At 47.7% G+C, this 16,765-nt stretch overlaps 1 protein-coding gene across 9 annotated transcripts in view; it reads right to left on the reverse strand.

The window, feature by feature from the left end:
• Positions 1-16,765, reverse strand: part of Ubr4 (ubiquitin protein ligase E3 component n-recognin 4) — a 113,077-nt gene that overhangs the window by 44,379 nt on the left and 51,933 nt on the right. For 2 of the 9 annotated variants that reach the window (XM_060379176.1, XM_021627123.2), the window contains exons 48-65: positions 16,489-16,705; positions 15,129-15,345; positions 14,364-14,396; positions 13,178-13,241; positions 12,743-12,877; positions 11,688-11,862; positions 10,854-10,937; positions 10,624-10,764; positions 9,571-9,692; positions 8,654-8,765; positions 6,156-6,286; positions 5,868-6,045; positions 5,397-5,501; positions 3,827-3,964; positions 3,126-3,300; positions 1,975-2,071; positions 1,315-1,422; positions 331-447 (exon numbers count right to left, since the gene is read on the reverse strand). In XM_060379176.1, coding sequence (XP_060235159.1) covers positions 331-447; positions 1,315-1,422; positions 1,975-2,071; positions 3,126-3,300; positions 3,827-3,964; positions 5,397-5,501; positions 5,868-6,045; positions 6,156-6,286; positions 8,654-8,765; positions 9,571-9,692; positions 10,624-10,764; positions 10,854-10,937; positions 11,688-11,862; positions 12,743-12,877; positions 13,178-13,241; positions 14,364-14,396; positions 15,129-15,345; positions 16,489-16,705 — 2,349 coding nt within the window. The remainder of the gene's footprint in view (positions 1-330; positions 448-1,314; positions 1,423-1,974; positions 2,072-3,125; positions 3,301-3,826; positions 3,965-5,396; positions 5,502-5,867; positions 6,046-6,155; positions 6,287-8,653; positions 8,766-9,570; positions 9,693-10,623; positions 10,765-10,853; positions 10,938-11,687; positions 11,863-12,742; positions 12,878-13,177; positions 13,242-14,363; positions 14,397-15,128; positions 15,346-16,488; positions 16,706-16,765) is intronic. The other 7 variants (XM_021627182.2, XM_021627231.2, XM_021627286.2 and 4 more) reach the window with 7 other exon arrangements.

Consider the following 16,765-nt stretch of genomic DNA (forward strand, 5'->3'; position numbering starts at 1 on the left):
TCTCTCTACTCTATTACCATACCTTATAGCAACAGAAACTGGGGATCCTCTTAGCCACTCTGTGCTTTGCAGAACAGGACCTTGCTTTTCAACAGTGGAACCTCCAAGCCCTTTAACCCCTCCATTGGAGGGATTGCTGTTAAGGGCCTGAGCTTGGAAGGGATTCCGAAAAAAGGGAAAGTTCTGCTCCTGAAGGGGGAAAAAACTTATACTTCCCTAGTTGAAAACAGTCTTATTCTAATAGAGGACCATCACCTCTGCCCTTAGCCCTGTGCTAACCACTCCATTCTCTTACCTTGCCTCAAACCCATAAGCTCAAAGCCCAAATACCTCACAGATGGAAGATTTGGATCCAGACTTGGTGCGGGACATGAAGACACTCAGGAGTCTCATGACGACCAAATGGACTTCATTCAAAGGGCTGCGCTCGTTCTTCTTGGAGACATCCTACAGGCAGAAGTAGAATCCCAAACACCTATACTTCCTCTAAGCGCCAACAAGACTAGACCCCATGCCTTTTAGCACTGAAGAGGGAAGCAGGCTCCAGTGGGGCTGAGGGGTACACCTGAAGCAATGAAGGCTATTGCATTCAGAGGCCATAAGATATGAACGACAAATTCAATGCTTTAACTTTGACTTCACTGAGCTATAAAAAGGGCACAGGGCACAAGGGCAGAGACTTTGTCCTGGCTGTCATTTATACTCGGGATCTAAAAGCACAGCAGGGTAGGGACTGCACTATTTTGAGTCCTCTGGACTAGAAGCCACAGAGGGTCATTATTCCCCCTTATAACAGTTATTGTAACTGACATAGCCTAGAGTAACCTGGAAGAGTCTCCAGCTGTCCTGTGTGAATGACTGTGGGGGACTGTTTTGGTTTCTTTAACTGACATAGAAAGACTTGGCTGAAAGCAGGTATCTGACACCATTCCTGAGATTTGTGCTCAGGACTATGTAAGAACAGAAAGAGACTGCTGAGCACCAGCGCATGTCCATTCATTCTCTCCTCTGCTTTTGAATGGGATGCGACCAGCCATTTCAAGTTCCCGCCTTAACTTTCCTGCAATGATGGACTATATATATCCTAAACTGCAAGCTACATCCTTTCCCCCTTAACACTACTTTTGTGGCAACACCAGAAATAAAACTAGAACCCAGAGGAAGCTCCTCCAATGAAGAATGAACCTGAGAAGAGCTCCCGGACAATACCACTCTCACACTGCCTCCCACCACACAGCTGACCCTGGTTTTCCACACGGCACACCTTTCCCCAACTAATCCCTGCTCTCCACACGGCACGCTTTTCCAGTTCACCTTTTTGTCCATGCCCAGCTCGGCAATGAGCTGGGCGAGCAGGTTGTCCAGGGCCCCCTTGTCTTTCTCATCTTCTCCATCCAGATCTGTAGTGAGCATCAGGATGACCTAGAATGCAGAGAGCAACCAGAGAGATTTCTGAAGGCAGAAGGGTTAAGCATGGGTGTCATGAAGCAATCCTGACCTCACTGACTTCTATGCCCCAGCCTGAGATGTGGGAGGGCGACCCAAATGCCCAGTCTGCCCCAGCTTAAGCTTAAGTGCCCAGGATTGTAAAACTCACCTGTGCCATTTGGGACACCATTGAAAGGCTTTAAAAAAACTTTATAAAAATAACTTGATAACTAGAAGTAGTGTGGAAGAGGACACTGTGGTGGTCTAAGAATTAAAGAGTAAGAGTGTACTCCAGTACATAGGACAGAGACAAAAAACACAGACTGGCTGCTAGAAGCCTCTTCCTCCTGGTTGTCAATTGTCTAGCTGGATGTCCATGGGCATCCCCTAACTACAGCTATAACCTGAAGGGCTGCAACCTGCAGCTCGGGCTGCACACCATCCTTTTGTGACCTTAACAGCAGCCTTCCGAGGCCTCTGAAAGAGAAGTGCATTGCCAGGGGTAGCCCAACTGTAACTCAGTCAATCAGGAGAACTGAGGGATACCTGCATGTATGGAATGGCTCGGACACCTCCAACATTTCGTAACTGCGGCAGAGTCTGCAGTAATCTCTCCAACAGCATCAGGCGAACCATGTGTAACCTGAAAGTCCAAGAAACGTATAGGAAACATGAAAGAGCAAATAAGACCCAGCTGAGTATAGCCCCTGCCTCTTGATGCCAAGGCCAACGAGGAGCTGGATGCGTAGGAATAAGCCTAGCATGTTAAGCGAGTGGTACATCCCTACAGCCCATGCCAGCACCCTGGAGACTGAAGCAGGAGAATCTGATGGAGACCAGCCTGGGCTCTGCGTGAGTTTCAGATCAGCCAGCTATGGGTACTTAGTGAGATCCTCTCTTACAAGAGCAAAATAATAATAGTAGTAATAACAACGGTAATAAGAATTGTAAAGGTGTTATGAACAACTTTATGCCATAAACTGAGAGCGTCAACATAATGAACAGATTGTATATAAAACACAAAATGCCAAACCTGATTTATAAAGATACCAAAATTAAATCTCTATCACACAAAAAATGATTCTGTATTTAAAAAAACAAAACAAAACAACAACAACAACAAAAAAAAAACCCATTCCCTTAAGAGAAATCCAGAAGCAGATCAACCTTTACTGGTTAACTTTTCTAAAAATCTGTCCGAGAAATAAATCTTATACAAATTCTTCCAGACAAAAAAAAAAAAAAAGTGAAGCATGTTTGACTCATTTTATGAGGCTAAAACAGCATCATGACAAAGATACTTCAAAGGAAAATTCCAGACCTTAACACACACTGGCAAACCAAACCCAGAGATATGAAGGGTTAACTTGTGACCAGGCATTTCCATAGCTTGGCTTAATTACAGTAAGACCAACTAATACAACTGAAATGGCTGTATGAATTGTCTTACACTGAAAAAGGAATACAGTATTAAATAAAAGAACACAGCCAACTGAGCGCCTTCCACAAGACCATAAGATCTCCAGCTAGACATTAGACCAAAGCATGCTGGGAGCCACATCACCCTGATGTCAGCAGTGCCTGGGGAAAAACCGTGGATACTTGGAAAGACACACTCTTAGCAACCACCACTCCATTGCCCAGTTCTGAAATGTTCAGACAAGGAGGCCTGGTGACAGTGACAGGCTGGTCCTGACCTGTTGCTAGTGTGCACATCTCCTTCAGCTTCCCCTTCACCTTCTCCCTCAGAGCCGTCTCCCTCCTGGTGCCCAGTGGCGGTGCTGATGGCGCCTGTGCTCGAACTGACACTTCCTGGTCCAGCTGGGTGGCCCTCAGCTGTGGCATCACCATATGCACTACTCCGGCCAGACACTGAAAGGAAACAATTTAAGAAGTTGGCCTTGCTGGGAAAAATGTTAGGTTTCAATTGTTTTTGGTTGGTATAGCCTTGGGCCCACAGTGCCTTTCAGTTTTCACCTTTGCAACCTGCAAAACTGGCCTCAGCCTCAGCTACAAGACTGCTAGGATATGCAAACCTCACAGCAGCTGTACTGGAGAATGGCTTTCTTAATGATGCATTCCCTCAGAAGACAGGTAGTAAAACCCATAGGAATACGGGCTGCAAGGTCATATCACAATTATTTCAATCACCATTCAGATATAAATATCACTGCTCTCTATGAACTGAGAGACACCATGAAATGTTTCCATACTAGCCACTGGATGTTAGTTCCAGTCACTCAACACTTGGCATTCCACGGCTGATGTCAAATGAACTCCACCAGACTGTGAGTTCCCACAACCTCTCTCTGCAGAAACCAATCACAGTACTAGGTAGGGATTCCTACCTTGTCCACCACCCCCGGCCCTAAGAGAGCAAGACAGCCAGGCACATTACCACTGTGTTCACCAGCCACTGAATCCACTGCACTTCCCCCGCTCTCTGAGCCCACGCTCCCGCCATGGTCGGCGGGCGAGGTCCGCAGGGTGGAGCCATCAGTTGCTGCAGTGCTGCCCTCATCATCTGAGGCTGGAGCTGAGAGAGTAACGAGAGCTGTTACAAGCACAAACCCCTCATTGGGGTGAAAGCATTAGAGCACACTGCAGAGGACACATGGCAGTCTGAGTGTCCAGAGGGCAGAGAAAAAAGGGGATCTGCTTTGCCGATTAATCGACAAAGGGACAGACATTCTACAGGGTCCACTGCCAACAGCATTCAGACAGAAGTGAAAGCCCAGTTCATTGGGCATTTCCTTCGCTGTTATAGGACGTGCAGATTCAGTAAGATTCTGTGACACAGACAATGAGTTTTCTCGCTAAATGCTTCATGGTCACCATTGTCTAGGTGTTACTGACACCTACTGAGAGACTCAAACTAGCCATTGCCATTCAGAGCACAGAATTCAATGAGATTTGCTCAGCAATCCATCTGCTGCTATGAATCACTTTATCATGAGCTCGAGTCAACCGTTTGATTTTTGTCTTTTTGGTTTTGTTTTCAAACTTTTAAATCATATGGCCCAGAGGAGAGCTCATTAGAAAATTTCACACCTCTTCATCATCCTCATCAGATGCTAATAATGAAGCAAGGAAATTCCCCAGAGACAGCCACAGCATCCAGGATCAGGGCTGAGCTGAGACAGGAGGAAAATGCTGGATGAGAAACACAGGGGAGGAAAGCCAGGACAGCCAGACAGCATGACAGACATGACCAGCACAACACGACCTCGAAGCTTAAAGTGACAGCAACTGAAGAGACCTCAGAGAAGCGAGAAGCCATGGCAGCAGGCAGGGACAGCCACTCTCGCCTTTTCTTATCTAAGCAGGCTAACCCTCTCAAAATAAAATAAGCAGATGTAGGGATGCAGCAGTCTGAGCAAGTGTCCATCCCTTCACGTCTGGGTTAATTTTCAAAGCGTTTCTCCCATGTGCTGCTACCACCCACAGTTTGGTCCAGCTCTCTATCCGGAATTTTACCAGACCAGGAAAGAGACTTAAAGACAATGTAAGTGACTATTTCCTATAGGCTGAACTGGCCACAAAACCTCTCTCCCAAGCTCACAGGTCTCTGATGGCTGCTTGTGCCTTTAACTGATTTGCAAATGAAAGCTAAGAGCTAAAGGTTTAGCTATATTTCTTGTCTCTTTCCATACTGTCTTAACATGTCAGAACTCTAGCAAAATGCTGTAAAGCTAGTCTTACGGCCCATCAGGCAACAAGATGCTCCCAGGACCTCTCCTTGGGTATTAGCCATAGCCAGGCAGCATGCAAAGTGTGAGGAAGTGGAGCCACAAGCGCTGATGCCAAGCTGCAGCACTATGCCTTCCAAAGCACATGGCTAAAGCTCCAGCAGAAGCAGGAAGTCCAGGATGGCCTGTCAAAGCAGCTGCCCGTCACACTCTCACAGCACTGAACAGGGCTGCAGGGTCTTAGGGCCCTGAGCCAAGCTCCTTGCTGTGGACAGTTACCTGATGCTGTGGTGTCAGAGAGGGTTCCTGCGTCCAGAGAGGAAGAGCTGGGTGCCTGGCCGGACAGTCCCAGGCTCTGCAGGCCCAGGGCACTGCTGCTGCTGCCTGGGAAACAAGTGGAGAGTGAACATGGGGTCCCCGCAACCCCATCCACAGCATTGCCTTGGCCATCTGCTGTCCTTAGGAGTCTATAAACACCAGCACATGACCCCTCTGGCCACTGCTGTCCACCCACCAAGTTCAGTTAGATTCAAGAACCATCCATCCAAAAATCAAACAAACAGTATCTATGAGACTGGCTTCTGGCCTAGAACTGTCAGAGTCAACCCTCACTCTCCACCTGTACCTCTGAGCAGCTCTCACCCAGATCAACCTCTCCCCCAATTGGGGACAAACTAAGTCAGCAGGGCATCAGTAACGGCCATCCTCTTTCCTGTGCAAGGCTGCTGTGTTCCTGGCGCTGCCTTGTACCTTGCTGGTCCTGCTGCAGGCTCAGGGCAATGGCTAGTTCAACCATGGTCTCGTCATCTGCGTCAGGTGGGATGTCCAGCATGGGAGGAAAGCCCTCGGCACCTGCCAGCAGGGCCTCCAGGGGAGAGGGATTGCCATTGTTGACACTTTCAGCTGTTTCCAGGACCATCGACTCAGACTGCAGAGAGAAAGCTCCATCAGTGTCCCGCAGCAAACAGTAAGGCTGTTGCATAGGAACGAGAGGGGAGCTGCAGGCTCCTCCTGACTGTCTCCGGGTGCCAGACTCACCACCATCTCAAAATCGCCATGGTCCACCTCACTCTGTTCCTGGCTCTCCTGACGGATATGACCACCATCGGGGATGCCTGATGACTGCATTTTCTCATCTCCGTCATCATCATCATCATCATCCTTGTCTCCTGAGTCAAAGAAACTCCAGTAACCTAAAGGTGCTCCTTGATATATGTGATTGGTCACAGCAAAAAAAAAAAAAAAGCCTAAAGACAAGCCCCAACTGGCACCCTGCACTCGCAGGGCAAAGTTATAGGCACTAGGCTGGAAGCCTACTTTCTCTTATGTTTTGCAACTAGCAGTGTGTGAAAGATGATGATCAGCAGTGACAGCTTCCCCCCCCCAAAAAAAAAAAAAAAAAAAAAAAAAAAAAAAACAGGAAAAGACTTCCATCCCAGAAAGGATGAAAAACTGAGATTTCACAAAACAGACAAATCAAATACCCATGGGCCCCACAAGCTCCATTTCTCAGAGACCTTTGCTAGGACAAGGCTAGAACTCAAGAAGGTCAGTAGTGTTCCTACAGCCTAGACTTCATTCTCCCAAACAGCTTGGTCTGTAAGATTTTCAGACTGTACAATTACTATGAGAAAAAACAAAACTAACATTGAAATCTGAAGCCATAGACTGGAAACTGAGGCCACTGTGACCAGGCCTACTGAATTCCATGCCTGGGGGAAGGCTGTAGAAAGCCCTTCTACTAAGAAAGAAGCCTGGTGAAATCACAGACTGTTAGAAAAGGACAGAGGCTGCCTTCCACTTACCTGCTGAGTTGCTAAAGCAAGCCCTTTCTTAGAAATACTAACTTTTACTAACTTTCCATACTGTACGGTGTGTGTGTGTGTTTGTGTATGTGTGTCTGTGTGTGTGCGTGCAGATATGTAGAGGCCAGATAGATATCAGATGTCCTCCTCTGCCACTCAAGTGATTCGGGTTGACAGGCTTCTAGTCAGCCCAAGCATCTGCATATCTCCTCTTCCCCAATGCTGGGGATCTGAACTCAGATCCTCATGCTTTCAAGGAAAGCACTTTACCAATTGTGCCACCTTCTAGCCCACTCTACAGTAAGTGTTATTCTAGGTGTCTGAAAGTTACAAAGTCTTATACACTCCTCAAGATATGCACCACGGTCTGGGATACATCTCAGTGGTAGAGCACTTATCTCACATGCACGAGGCCCAAGTTCAACTCCGAGCACTGCAAGGAAGACATGACTGTTCCTGATAGGCGCCAGCTACTGAGAACCTGAGATATAGCTAGCCCACATGGAAACAAGCCATAGTATTTCCATAAGGTTTTATACAGATTCCATGTTAAAACAGCAATATATTACATTATACCTAAACTTACTGTAACTCACTTCTCTTTATTCTTTACAAGTGTGTCACTAAGTTTGACATTTGCTACCTAATATATTAAGGGAATTCCACTCAGGACTCCACCTAAGAAGCAATACATCAGAGTGTTAATAAAATGATGAGATTGTGCTAAAAGTAGTTATTTAGTTGCTCTAAATAAAAAAATAAAATACATTCTATGTTCAGTCATTGTGACTACTTTTTTTACATTTACTATTTATTTTTGTGGGGCATCACAGCACATGCACAGAAGTCACAGGACCACTAACGTGATCCTCCTACCACATGGGTCTCACAGACCAGCTCAAACTCAAGTTGTCGGCTTGGTAGCCAGCACTTTTACCACTATAGCCTTCTCACTAGCTCTCACTGTGAGTTTCTAAACTGTGTCTTTTGGGTTTGGGAGACAAGGGCCCACCTGACAGCCTAGGCTGGCCTTGAGCACTTAAGCTTCCTGAGTGCCAAGAATGCAAGCCCAATAGCAATGTATTTTTAAAATTTTAATTATTAACTAAGACCCTGATTTTATTTTAGAGACAGGGTCTTGCCATATGGCCCAGGCTAGCCTCAAATTCAGTGTCTGTCCCATCCATCCTGTACCCTCCTCCCTGAAACTTGCCCAACATCACAGTCATTTTTAAATTGTCTTTATATGTGTTTTGTTTTGTTTTTTCAAGTGGCTTTTAGAATGCCTCAGGCAAATATAAGCTCTTCACCCAACCATGTGGGAGCTGGAAATGCAGACACTATGCTGTGTCCTGAACAGTTTACCACGACACCTTTATGTTGCCATGACTTTATTTTATGCTACCTGTATGCATTCTTTTTCTTTCTTTTTTTTTTCCGTGACAGGGTTTCTCTGTGTAGCCTTGGCTGTCCTGGACTGGCTTTGTAAACCAGGCTGGCCTTGAACGAACTGACATCTGCCTGCCTCTGCCTCCCCAAGTGCTGGAATTACAGACACACGCCACTATGCCCCTCTTTACCTGTGTGCACTTTCACACACCACCCTACAGTATTTAGGGAACAAAAACCTGAAAGCCCTTGGTCAACATGAGCAGCACATCCCAAAGTGGCACCTCCTTGTGGGCCCACTGGTCCACCCAGAGTCCAGCCTTAACCCAGACTTCACATTACCCATCGGAGTGTTGCTTCGGGGGGAGGAGGGCAATGTCACATGTCTCCGCTTGTTCCTGGGCCTGAGGACTCGAATTAGAGCTTGTTTACAGGAGAAGCTCACGGCAGGGTCCTAGGTTGGAAAGGAAGGTGTCACGCTTAAGCTATCCCATTGTCAGCCAGCGACTCCGCCTTTTTCTCTTGTTAACCACTGACTCAAGGGACAAGTCTGCCTACCCACACCTGCGTCCTCCTGGCCAAATGGAGCAGGATGGAGCAGACCAGCCTCTCCAGACTTGACACAGTAAAACTATCCACTACCTTCCTGTTAGCTGCAAGGCCATCTGATCCTGAAGCCACTTTGGCTCTCTATAAACGAGCTCTGACCTCTCATCACATAGCCCTCATGCTCTTCTCTACTCCATGCCACGACAGTGCTTTTAACAGGTCTTCTGTAATGAGCACAATGACACAGCCTTCACATTTTAAACAATGCTTACTCAGCACTAATTCTACTACCGGCACCAGACTGTTCCCTGGGAAGAAAGCACTGAATAAGGATCAAGTCCTTCCCTCTATAGCATGGTTAGGATTTGCAATTGCTCATTTTCATCAATTTTTAAAAAGATTTATTAATTTTATGTGTATGAGTATCTCGCCTGCACATAGATGTGTGCACCACCTCTATACAGTGCCCAAGGAGCTAAGAGTGTCAGATCGCTTGGTACTAAGAGTTACAGGCAGTTATTACTCACTATGTGGGCGCCGGCAATTGAACCCAGGTCCTCTGGAAGAGGAACCAGTGCTCGTAACCGCTGAGCCATCTCTCCAGCCCCTCCCATCATATTTTAAGTCTACTTTACTTCATTAGGTTAGCTACTCATTAAGGCTACGCTCTACATACTCCCAGGGGCATCTGGGGCTGTGCTGATACGTACAGGACACAACAGCATCTGCATGTAGATCTTGGCTGCTGTGTTGATACAGTCCAGCTCGCAGGTACAATAGCCATGGATAATGTCTACCAGCGCATTAACAGTGGCTTCAATATGAGTAAGGCCTAAATGGGAGAAAAGAATCATTTGAAAATCTGTTGTCAACAACAACTCTGGATCATTGAAAGCCTGAAACAAAGTACAAATTTTGTGGCTAGACAAAAACAGGCAAACACACAGCAAACCAAACCGATGATAAGAGTCTGTCAGTTGTTCTCTAAGTGTCCTAAAGCCCTTGCAGATCCTGTGCCAGAGAAGCAGGAATCACTGTAGACGGCCACAGACAAGGCAGGGAAACTCAAAGTGGGAGAATAATACCACCCTGTGCCCCCCAAACCTGAGGTGTTGGCAAGGCAGGTCTCTGACAGGCCTTTTAAGGTTTAGCCCTCCAAGTGCTCGACAAACACCCATGGACCCTGGGCAGCTCCTCTTCTCTTTGGCTGTGGGGTCCTTCCTCTTCCCCAACTTTCAGTGTGACACATGAGGGAACCAAGGCAACAGCAGCTTGGAAATGAAAACACTTTCATGGCTGGTTCTACATTCCTATCTTTTAAACTGGCTCTCAACCAAGTCTTTCAAATACACTGTTTTTAAAATTAACAACCACAGTGAGGCGTGATGGCACATGCCTATGATCCCAGCACTCAGGGAGGCAGGTGGATCACTGTGAGTTTGAGGCCAGCCTGGTCTACAAAGGAAGTCCAGGACAGTCAAGGCTGCACAGAGAAACCCTGTCTTGAAGAAAACAACTACAGAGCCGTCTTCCTCCCCATGTAAACTATGCAATCCCACATAAAGGAAGTAAATGACACACACATAGACACACACACACACACACACACACACACACACACACACAGCTAATTCCCATGGGCAGCAACACACTGAGCTCACAGATGTCTCTCTGTACTTCCCTGGAGGGAAAAGGTCACACTGCTCAAGACTTTATACCTACTTCACCGTATCAAGATCCAAGTACCCATGCTAACATGATACCTGGCAGGCAGGCAGGTGCCAGGAAGGCATTCTTGGGCTTAGATGCATGGAGTTTCCAGAAGTGGTTCACAAGCTGAGTGATGAAACTACAGCCATCTCCTTCCACCTGTTTCTGCGGTTCTTTCCCCTCATCTGCTCCTTCTACGCAGGAGAAAGAAAATTATTAACGATGGTAAATCTAAGACAGAATTTAATTTGTTTTAAGGTTAACTCAGGTCAAGGAAGCTTGCCTGCGGAGGGAGTTTCAAGTGGGGCCCCAATCAATATGCCAACTATCCCTAGATTCCAGCAGGCACATCTGGGAAAAAAACAGTCTGGGAAAGGAACATCACAGAAAACATTGTGTGTTAGAATTAGATAGAGAGGGGAACATTCAGGATCTTTACAGCAGAGTCAAGGATGCCTGTTCCAAATGTTTGACTAAACCTAGGCCTGAGATTCCTCTAGAATGATTCTAGGACTGCACCATCAGAAGGACAGACAAGAAGGCAATGGCACACAGGAATTCACAAATGACAGGGACTACAGAGGCAGCAACAAGCTCTTTTTAATAATAGCAGATCAGGTTTGGTACTAAGGCATGGCCAGCCAACATGAGCAGACATGATGAAAGCCATGTCCAGCCAATGTGAGGAGACATGATGAAAGCAGCACTGAGAGAAGCCACTGCACACACTGATAAGGTGCCGGGGCCAGAGCAATGCCATAGCACGCAAGCACACCGCCTCCAAGTACTAGGGCAAAACTGAGCTTAGCTTCACCCCAAGAACATGGCCCTCTGCACCACTATACAAAGTGATACAATGTAAGAAAATCCCACTCCCTGCCACACTTGTGCTGTGGCACCAGGGTGAAACCCAGCTTAGCTCTACCCTTAATCACTTAACAGACTAAGTAAATTCAAGGATGGTCAATTTAGTAAGAATGGGACAAGGTTAGAGGCCCTACAAAGGGAACAAAATTATCTGTCATCAGAGCCAACAAGAATAGGAAGAGCATGACAAGAGGGCAAAGAAGGTGTATTAAGCAGGTTTCAGGACCACGGCCACGTAGGCCAAGTTCACCTGTTTCCATCTGGGGCAGCTTTGACTCCGTAAAGTGCACAAGGTTGTTAGGACGAGTAACGGCAATAGAGCGGGCTGTGATCACTAGCCGCTGGAAAACCTCAGGGTCCAAGTCCTTGCCTTCTTTGCTGGATGTGTTGAGACACTGCACAGCTTTGCTCAGCAAGGCCTGGTCCTATAACACAGTTGGGTCACAGAGGGTCAACTGTAGGCAAAGGCGGGGCACTAATGCACAAAGAGGGCTGGTACCTCCCCTCAAGAACTGTCACCAGTTACCAAAACTAAATCTTTAGGCTGCCCAATCCTCAACTGCCTGATACAGAGTCAATTGTCTTTTAAAAGTCAAGAGCCACAAAAACAGTTTCATGGTGTAATGGGAAGCTAGCATCCACTCAAGTAACACAACTGCAACAGCCAATCACTTCCAAGGATGATACTTCTAAAACAACCTTTCCTTGGGAAGCTTGGCAAACTGAATTCATTCCTTGATGCCAAGTGAGAGGTATGAAAGACAGGCTTGGCAGTGGCCCTCAGCACCTTTCCTCCCACTGGTCTGAACTGCCATGTTTCCCATCTACCCAGCATGGCCTGGCTTCCCTCCCTCAGCAGATACTTGTTTCTGGAGGAGACCCCCTGGGCCCAATAATAACCCTCACTGAACAACCACCTGCCACATATATATGCCTGTCACACCAGCCCACAGCTGAGGGCACAGAACCCTAGCACATTAACCACCTATGGCACATTCCTGACCTCCCACTCTCTCCTACAGAGAAGCAGCCACCCACACCCACTCTCTTTTTTAAGACTTGCTAATCCTGTTACAGGGACATAAAATTAAACAATATGCTGGTGGCCCACTAGATGGCTTTCTCAGTCTAGAGGAGCATTCATACTTCTCTCAGGAGAGCCTAAGGACTCTGATCTCAGTGTGAGTTCTTTCCTCCTGCTTGCTCCGCTAGGCCCTTGCTTTACAGATGAAGAGCCAACTTATCTGGCTCCCATCAGGACAATCTCCATTTCTACAGAAGGCCTCCCAGAGAGGGAATGGTCACCTTGTGGCTGTGGTAGGCCGAGCGGCTGGTGTGCAGGCTGGCCAGGAGGCTCTTCGACTGCTGCTGGACACTCACTGGTGCTGGCAGGGAAAGCAGCAAAGTGGCCAGCTCCTGGGCTGCATGCTTGTTTCTCTCCTGAAAGACAGCAGGGTTACCACTCTCCCCCTCAGGGCAGCGCAAAATGTTCTCTGTCTGCCCTTTCCTCCTTCCTTCCAGACCAGCAGGGCTGGCTTACCCACCCCTGACTAGAAAGAGCAGAAAAGAAGATTTCTAAACTATAACCCTCCTGTGACACAGGTGCAGCAGCTCAGGGATGCTCTGCACATCAAGATTGTGCTGTCAGTGTTCTTCAGCTCCGAGGCAGCAGGCCTCAGCCAACAACCCTACTTCCTGCCTCATCAGAAAGCTCCTGTGTGCTTTGAAGAAGTAACTTGCCTTCTCGATGATTGGGCCAACAGCAAAGCAGCTTTCCAGGGCTTCCAAAGAACTCACAACCAGCCTGGGGAGACAGAAAGCCTGGCTTGAGTACAAGCACTGTTCTCTCTGCCTCATGTCAGCCCGGTAAGCTGTAGTTGTGAGGACCTTGGGGACAGCTACCGAATGCCAAATACAAAAATCAAAGCACAATAAGGCCTGCCACAGGCACAGTGCCTATCGCTGCCTGTGTTACAGGCCAGAAGAAACCTGGCTCCTGCTTGGAGATCAACCTGAGGCCATGTTCATAATCCGCCACTCAAAGACGGGGCTTTTCTTCCTCAAAGAGGATAAATGCGCTTCCTTCGGCTGCCTGTGGCAGGGATCCTGAGATGGGCTTAAGTCTCAATGCAGCAGTGCCCGAAGCTCAGGTGCTCAGGGATCAGCAGGCAAAGGGAGGCACAAGGGAGAAGTTAAAGCCATCTGTTTACACTGGCAATGTTAAGGTTAGGCTTCTGCTTACACAGCCAGGAAAATGCACACAGGCATTTCCTATTGGCTTTAAGTGCAGGAGCAAGCAAACTATCTTTAGATGCATGCCAGTGGAACATTTAAAGGATGGTACAAAGCATATTTAGAACATGGAACTTCTCCATTAGGGAAGAAGCAGGAAGCCCAGCCATTAAACAGTATCTATCAGATAACATGCTCCAGGCTTATTCCTGTGAATTTAAGTGGCACAGTAAAACGACCAACATCCTGACAGCTGTGGTCTAGACAGGAAAGGAAAGCACTGAGAAGGGAGCAGAGTGAAAAGGAGCATGAGTAAAGGAAGGCGCCAAAGATAGAGTGAAGATGGAGGTGGCACAGGCTAAAGGGAAGTGGAACAAGCTCCCGGAGCTAATGAACTGGCAGGGTATTTCGCCCCTCTACCCCCATCCCTTCGCATCCATCGTACAGAATGAGCAGCAGGGATGGGTTAAGGAAGACAGAGCCGAGAGGCTGATGTGGCCAACACCAAGGGAGCACTCACAGTCCCAGGTAGGCTCCAGTTTACACATGGAGAGCTCTGCAGCCATGCAATGACCAGAACAGAAAAGTAGCAGGACTTTGGACAGAAGCGAATCAGCGCAAAGCCACACCAATGCGGACGCTGCTCTCTGACACACACGCACTCGTGCAGAGAAAAGAAACAGGGCATACTAACCGGTCCAGCTTGGTTAGGGACTCAGTTTCAGAACTTGGGGGAGAAGCAAAGGAAAAAAAAAAAAAGGAAAAAAATGTGAAGCTCAGAGAAACCTAGAAACACATCCTAAGCAAACGATATATGAATGGGGGGAGGGGGAAGAAAGGCAGAAGTGGGGAGGCTGCTGGTGGGTGCAGCATCTCCAAGCATGGCTATCTCAGGGCATACAATGTAAGAAGCTCACTCTTACATCAGGACTGCTTCATCTACCATGGCAAACCAGCAGCCAGCCAGCACAAAGAAGCCAAGCACGTGCTTTCGAATGTCACGTGGGAGGTCTAAGGACACTGCACTCTCTTGCAAGATGCTGCAGCAGCCTCTCTTGCTGGCAGTGTTATTACCACAGAGTAGCAACTTCCACAGAGAAAGACGAGAAGATGATGCAACTGGCACAGAGGGAGGATGTTTGCTGATGTTTCAGCCTGGATCCTAATCCAGAGCATGGGCATAAGCACTTTCTAGTCCTTGGCCTGTGGCTATCCCAAGCGCTTATGGAACATTAAGTAAATGACCAAGTTTCTGCCCGGACAGAGATCCAGCATTAGATACCTCTGAGCCCATTTCCCAGGCTCTGTATGCATATTTTAGGGAGGAAAAAAAATGTTCCAAGGACTGTGTGACCACTTGACAGTCAGAGACTATGCTTGGGAGACTCAAGACATAGAAGGGCTCTGCAGCTAGTGCAAAATGGTTAAGAATAAAGCCAAACCCTGCCAACACTAGTACCTCTCCAGGACAGTGCCACTGGTCGTAGTTGGAGCGGCTGAGTCACTCTCCCCAGCGCCATTGCTCTGGGTCAGGTTGGAAGGGCAGATGTTGCTGACGGAGGCAGAAGGGAATTCTTCTGGGGGCTCATCGGGCCAGCCAAACTGCTCCTTAGTTTTACCATAAATTTTTACAGCATCTATCATGGTGACACCCGCTGGATCCACCGAGGCGCCAACTGCAATAAGCAAGAAAAGCCTTTAGGAAGCATCTACTAGGAGCTCACAGCACCCTTCCAAGGCAAGGCACAAAGCCGTCAGGTTCAGATGCAAACCACATCCACCTTGTCACTCAGAAACCTGCCTGCTCAGACACTTGTAGCCCAGCTACTGTCAAGTACACACGACAGTTCAATGGACCACAGTCTGATGTCTCCCTCAGCAGAGACCACGGTGTAAGGACCCTGTGGTGGCCACCTCCCGTCCCTTCCTCCCAATGGTATCTAAGCACTTCCTTTGTTCAGAGGATAGGTCATCACCATCCACACAAACAGCAACTATTTCTGGAAGAAAGAACTTCAGCAAAGTGGCCAGTAAGTAACAGAGAGCACACAGGCTCAGGGACATGGAAGAAAGCCTGAAGCTAGGGATTCACTCAGTTAAGTACTTGCTGGGTCCCACCCCTACCACCACATAAACTGGCACTGTGACACACGCCTCTAATTCCAGAACTCAGGAGAATCAGAAGTCCAAGGCCACCCTCAGCTATACAGTGAGCTCAAGGAAAGCTTGGAATACAGGAGACCCTGTCTATAAATGACTGACTGACTATCTGAATGAATGAATGAATGAATGAATAATAAAATGTAAAAATGAGCTAGGGATACAGCTCAGTTGACAGAGCACATGCCTCCTGATTTCATGAATTAATCTTGCCTCCTCTGACATAGAAGAGCTCCATCAAAGAGGCCAATGCAACACCAAAGAGAAGAGCTAACTGAACCTGCCTTCTCTCTATCACACTTATTCTTTTTAAAGGGTCTAAGGACACTGGGCCGGAATCCCAAATACTCAGGAGGCTAAGACAGGAGGATCCCAGGCTTGAGGCCTGTTTGGCCAGTTGAATGGGAGACCCTGTTTCAAAATAAAAAGTTAAAAGAGGGCTGGTGTTACAGCTCAGTGGTAGAGCATTAATTTACACAACACGCCAAAAGTTCTGGGTTCAATGCAATACCATCAATAAGGAAACAAGCAAGTCTCCCTTCCTGGCAGGTGCCTCTTAGAGCTCAAAGGGAGAACCAGGGAGAGCAGGGAGCCCTAACAGTAGAGAGCCACCTAGTGGTCAACAGAAGGCTGCAGCCTGCCCTGGGTGGCTGACTCACTGAAGAGGCTCAGCTTCTTGTCAGCTTGCAGGGCCTCCTCTCTGGTGAAGGGGAAGTCAAACCAGCGGGAGCGGCTCAAGTTAAGCTGCATGGTTCTGCCAAAGATCTCGATGTACGATGGGGCCCGTTCAATTGCCTGAGTTCCAATCTGGATCCGCATGCCTGTCATCACCATAGTGCTGCTGTTGTTACTAATCTCGATGGTGAAGCCACCGGGCTGCACAGACAGAAGTATATGTCAGAAAATCACCAGTCCTTTCTCCCACATTACCTCAAT

Source organism: Meriones unguiculatus, chromosome 3, assembly GCF_030254825.1.
Source record: "Meriones unguiculatus strain TT.TT164.6M chromosome 3, Bangor_MerUng_6.1, whole genome shotgun sequence".
Lineage (NCBI taxonomy): Eukaryota > Metazoa > Chordata > Mammalia > Rodentia > Muridae > Meriones > Meriones unguiculatus.